Below are 5,925 nucleotides of genomic sequence, written 5' to 3'. Positions count from 1 at the left end.
GCTAGATTCCTATTGGCTATTTCAATTTGCAATAGCCAATAGCAAACTAGCTATTGCACCGCCCTCTGCTGCTGTCAATCACTAGAGGGGACCTGATGGAGAACTGCAGGTCCCCTCAGCTGATTGACAACCGCAGTGGGCGGGTGCAATAGCTAGTTTGCTATTGGCTATTGCAAATTGAAATAGCCAATAGGAATCTAGCTATGCATTCCTATGGTGACATTTTTGTTTTGTATTCTGACGGCAGCCAACTGCTCCATGTCAGAATAAAAAATAAAAAAAAGAAAGCAGGGAAAGGTTTACTCTGCTCGATCGAGCAGAGTAAACCTTTCTGGGAGAAAGTGTTTCTCTCCCGGGCGGCCGGAAGCCGCTATCTAATACCGGGAGACTCTCGGCTCGCCCGGGAGAGTTGGGCTGTCTGGAGATCAGTGTCCCTGGTTACCTGGTAACTAGGGACGCTGATCTCTCTGCAAGTGGCAGGAGCCGGCCGTGATATCATGGCTGGCTCCGCCCAGCTGTCAGAAGCAGGCTGTCGACCGGCCAATGGCCGGCCGCTCGGCCAGCTTCGCCTTTCACCTCGGCTCAGAACCGAAGGGGTCCTGGGGCCGAAGCTAGCCGAAGGATCAGCTAGCCGAAGGACCTAGCATTCTTTTTAGTTTAGTTCTGCTTTAGGCCCCTCCCCCACGTGGGCTGTCAGTTCAGATCAGCAGGGGATCCATGCACAGATCCCCTGCTGATTGAAGCAGTATGGAACGGATGTCACTCTTATAACAAGGGTCTGGTGACATACCAGACCCATGTTATTCTATGGGGAGTCTGATATACATGTGCCTTATTACATCTGATTACCTCCAATCTGTCACAATCAGAGCTGCCAAAATGGAAATCTGTTCTGTATTGTTTTGTAGACCTAGATGGAGTCAGGGGTAATTGCCCATAGAGTAACATTGGGCTTCCAATCAGATCCACGAAAAAAACCGAGAGGTGGACCTGATCAGACCGCCCGTGTGAAAGGGGCCTTAGTTCTTAATTCACTAAATACTTTGAGAAAATGACCTTTTTGGTCTATGATTGCCACTGTACAGGCACTGTAGAAAAACCTCCTTCCAATGAACAATCTCTCCTGTACTTTTCTGCGCTTTAACTTTTGAAGCTGATTCTTATCGGTGTCTTCACATTAGGTAGCTTGTGTTCTATTCATCTTAATGATAAACCCTTCATTAATATCCAGCTACCTTATTATAAATGTGTGCATGGATGCACATTCCTATAAAAGGCCATTTCATTTATCAGTTAATTGCTTTTTAATTACCACAGATGATAGACAAATTACATTTGGAGTTTTATTTTTTATGGAAGAAGAATCCCAATCACTTCATACTGTATGTCACATTGAAAGATATTGTGATATACTGATGACAATATTCAAGTAATCTGGTTGCTATTGCACTTTTCTTCCCCAAAGTAATTTTACATGAGATTTGAGATTTAAAGCTGAACTCCAAGAACATTAATTAAATATATTGTTCAATAGCTACAAAAGATATAAATCCAATCTATGTGCACCAAATTGTTTTGCGAACCTAGATATTATCTTGTAATTGTAGTAGTAATCACTGGGCTACACTTATCCTGTGCAGGGAGCAGAGCTGTGGGAGACACTCAGCAGGCCCCACCCACTACAGGCTGCATGTAGAAAACAACTGAAGAGGGCGGATACAAGACCAGTCACCTTGCACAAGAGAGCAGTAGTGACTGGTCTTTATTAAAGGAAGCTCCTGCATGGAGGCAAAGTTTTATGCTTGATAACTGCACAGATCTGGAAAAAAGACACAAAACACACCAAGATTTAACTAAAAATACTCTTGATTCTTCAGACAATATTCAGTTTTAATTCACAAGCAATAGTGCCTGTAAAGTTAAATGATGGAAGGTGCAGCTATGATAGGGAGACACTGTATAGATATGCATAGCATGAATATAAGCATTAAAGGAGAACTATGAGGTGAGTGATTTACACTCAGCCTCATAGTTAGAACCGAAGTGTGACATTGAAACTGTCACACGTTGGCTCTATGGATCGGGAAGTGAGTGAACACATACCACCGATCCCCTCACTTACCGATCATCTTCCTGCAGAGATCGGTGACTGTCAGTCAGCGCACCCCACAGAGATTTCCCCCTCCCCTCTCCAATCCTCTAGCGCTGATTGGAGGAACAGACGGGTAGCGGCAGGCACAGTTGTCTCTGCCTCTAGATAGGCAGAGCCTGCTGGCAATCAACTAGCTGGGTGGATCTCGACAGCATTGTTGGTATCCGTCCTGGCTGCGGCGTTCTCAGTATATCGCGGGAAATTGCTTGCTATATACTGAGCTTTGCCTGATGTTTGCCTGATGAAGGGTTTCTTTTTGGTTTCCGAAATGTTGCATGGAAATGCTGCACCATTTAGTCACTGTTCCACTGTCACTGCCGCACACGCCCTGTGTATGGGGAAATCTTTTCCGGTCAGGAGTGCGATGGGACCTTTTGGATTTTGAATTATACTGAGCTTTATGTCACGGGAGGGTGGTAGTATATGTCCTCCCGTGACCCTAAAGAGAACTATGGGATAAAAAGCTTACCCCATAGTTCTCTTTTAAACATTACAGCATGAAGAGCATGGTACAAAAATGAGGAGGATTACAGAACACTAAGCAACTAGTGCGAGTGTTTGCCCTACATTTAGTATACAATTGATTAGTTCAGTCATTACACAGCATTTTAATTCAGCAGCCAATAAAGTGCACAAGTCCTGCTATGTATAAACCACAATCATTAATTTATCATATCATGTATAAAACACCACATAGAACAAATCAAAGCTACGCACTATTGTATTCACAGCTCCTCTGCATGTTACGTCCATGTACAACATGTAGGGGTCTATTTATAAACAATGTGCAGAGCCATTTACCCTGTGAATCTCTGTGAACATTCATTCTCTGCAAATAGAGGCAAAAAGAACATTCTTAGCATATTTTCTTGTCAGGTCAAATGTAATGTAATACCATATTATGCCCACTAGATGTAGATAAAGATTTATTTCCTATGCTCCTCATCTCCATCTAGTGGCCATAATGCATGACATTTGACCTGAAAAGAAAATATACAAACAACATTTGTTTTTGCCTCTGTTCACACAGTATGAAAGTTCACAGAGATTCACAGGGTGGATGGCTCTGCAAATTCTTTATAAATACATCCCACTGTATTTTCATGCAGTACAAGCATGTCTCTGATTGAAGTGTCCCATCTGTCTCCTGTGTATCATATGATTGGTGCTCCTTTTTAAAAATCAACAAGTAGACTACAGGTGAAACTCGAATAATTAGAATATCGTGCAAAGTTCATTTATTTCACTAATGCAACATAAAAGGTGAAACTAATATATGAGATAGACTCATTACATGCAAAGCAAGATAGTTCAAGCCGTGATTTGTCATAATTGTGATGATTATGGCTTACAGCTCATGAAAACCCCAAGAACCCCAAATCCACAACCTCAAAAAAGTAGATTATTACATGCAATCAATAAAACAAGGATTGTACATAGAACAATATCGGACCTCTGAAAAGTACAAGCACGCATATGTACTCAGTACTTGGTTTGGGCCCCTTTTGCAGCACTTACTGCAATTACTTTTGCACGATAATCTAATTATTCGAGTTTCACCTGTATTCCAGGGTGTGTGATATTGAGTACTCAATAGATGGTATAAGATACAACATAAGTCCTGTTTTTGCTGTCCTAGCATCTTACTGCATGTTATAAGAAAAGTAATAGTGATACCTTCTGAAGGCTCATATACCTGTATATGGAATGGTTAATGGAAAATGCAAATGTGCCATTTGGAAACACATTTAAAGATATTTGTTTTGTGACAAAATTGATTTTCCAAGGTTGTTCATGATAGTTATAATCAAGAAATGTCTATTGTCAGAGAATTCCAAATACTGACGTTCCCAACCTAGACCTAGCACTATTGCCATTAGTCGGTCAATGGCAGCCTCCAGCACTGGACATTTATTATTTATTACTGGTATTTAGATAGCACCGACAATTTACACAGTGCTTTACATAGTGCACATTTACATCAGATCCTGCACTCAAGAAACTTACAATCTAAGGTCCCTATCTCACATGCATACAGGGCCAATTCAGGGCTTCTTCACACCAGCAGCTCCACCCTACCTCATGGCTGCTAATGTGCCTGGAGGACAGTGCCAATGCACTTGATTGAGCAGTTTTGCTCTGTTTTCCTTTTTTGTTGTGACATTTCATTAAGTTCTATCGGCTCACCGTGGTGCGATGCGGTTGTATCACTCTCACTGTGGTACTCTTAAAAAAAGTACTGCATGCCATATTTTTTTAAGCGCACACACCACCGAGACGCAGTGATGTGAACTGTCACCACCGATGACAAGGCAAATCATGCCTGTTTTTAATGCAGTGCGGTCCGAGGGCCCGAAGATCACGGCATCCATATTGTGTTTCAGCCTTGTCCATTGCGCGCCGAGATTTCTCCAGATTCTCTGGATTTTTGGATGATATTATATACTGTAGATGATGATATATTTAAACGCTGACATTTTAAAATTGAGTAACATTATTGTGAAATTGCTCGATCATTTTTAGACGCAGCTTTTCACAGATTGGTGAACCTCTGCCCATCTTTACTTCTGAGACACTCTCACTCTCTATGATGCTCTTTTTATACCTAATCATGTTAATGACCTGTTGCCAATTAACCTAATTAGTTGCTAAATATTTGTCTTGCAGTTCCTTGTGGGTACCACTTACTTTGCCTTATGTTTTTCATAAAATGTTCTCAGTTTAAACATTTATTATGTTTTCTATTGTAAATAAAATCTGGGTTTATGACATTTGGAAATCATCGCATTCTGTTTTTATGTAGATTTTACACAGCGTCCCAACTTTTGTGGAATTGGGGTTGTAATACCGTCAGTACTTTTTTCCATTCACTGACCTGCGAAAGTAGGCAGCAAATTAAGTTGAATGGAAGTGAGAACTCCTGATCTGCATACTTGTTTCAGATCTTATTAAAACTAGAAACAGCCAGGAAACAAGCATTTCTATTTTTCATCAATCACATAAGCATGCAGAGCACTGACTAGCGTTGCTGCTGAACTCATCACCTTTCCACAAAGGAGACAGAATACTATTCTAATTCTAAACATGTTTTTCCTGCCATTTGCAGGTTCCACATCGCTACTTTCAGCCGTTTGGTTTCGGTCCCCGTGCCTGTGCTGGGAAATACATAGCCATGGTGATGATGAAAGCAATACTGGTGACTGTGCTGAAAAGATACAGGGTGCAAACCCTGCAAGGACGTTGTCTGGAGAACATTCACAATACTAACAATCTGTCCATGCACCCTGACGAATCGCAGCCCTCATTAGAGATGGCCTTCATTCCTCTACACACAGCCCAGCTCACACATTAGCACTCAACACCCTCATTTGTGCTGCGTCTGCGGATCGGAAATGTGATTAACCTAGAATTAGTGACAGTGTTGGTCTGTGTTAAATCTGGATTCAATCACTGACATTGTATTGTAGTGTCTGATACAGTTATATATTTTATGCATATTTAACATTATTATTAATAAAATATTCCGTCTATTTTCACATTTTGCAGATATATTTTGGCATCTGTTTTTGTGTATTTCAGGTATAATTTATTACTTTCATTGATTGATATATTAATAAGGATGGCTGGTCTATAGGTCTATAGGTTCCACTGTTGGACTTAGAACATGAAGATATAAACCCTAAGGCTTCATACACATGGACATGTACAATCGTGCAGCATGCATGTCCATGCAGAAACCTGCGCCCAAGAGGGACAGGTGCTGCATGTAGCTG

At 41.2% G+C, this 5,925-nt stretch overlaps 1 protein-coding gene across 1 annotated transcript in view; it reads left to right on the top strand.

Annotated features, from left to right (window-relative positions):
• The window catches only part of LOC108799589 (aromatase), a 45,855-nt gene extending 40,165 nt beyond the window's left edge, over positions 1–5,690 (top strand). The window contains exon 10 of the mRNA XM_018571470.1: positions 5,259–5,690. Within this exon, the coding sequence (XP_018426972.1) occupies positions 5,259–5,504 (246 nt within the window). The 3' untranslated portion in view covers positions 5,505–5,690. The remainder of the gene's footprint in view (positions 1–5,258) is intronic.
• Positions 5,691–5,925: the final 235 nt, after the last annotated feature.

This window comes from Nanorana parkeri, unplaced genomic scaffold (assembly GCF_000935625.1).
Source record: "Nanorana parkeri isolate BGI_ZX_2015 unplaced genomic scaffold, ASM93562v1 scaffold1764, whole genome shotgun sequence".
Taxonomy (NCBI): Eukaryota; Metazoa; Chordata; class Amphibia; order Anura; family Dicroglossidae; genus Nanorana; species Nanorana parkeri.
The sequence above is the reverse complement of the archived record's forward strand: the minus strand, read 5'-3'. Positions and strand labels throughout refer to the sequence as shown.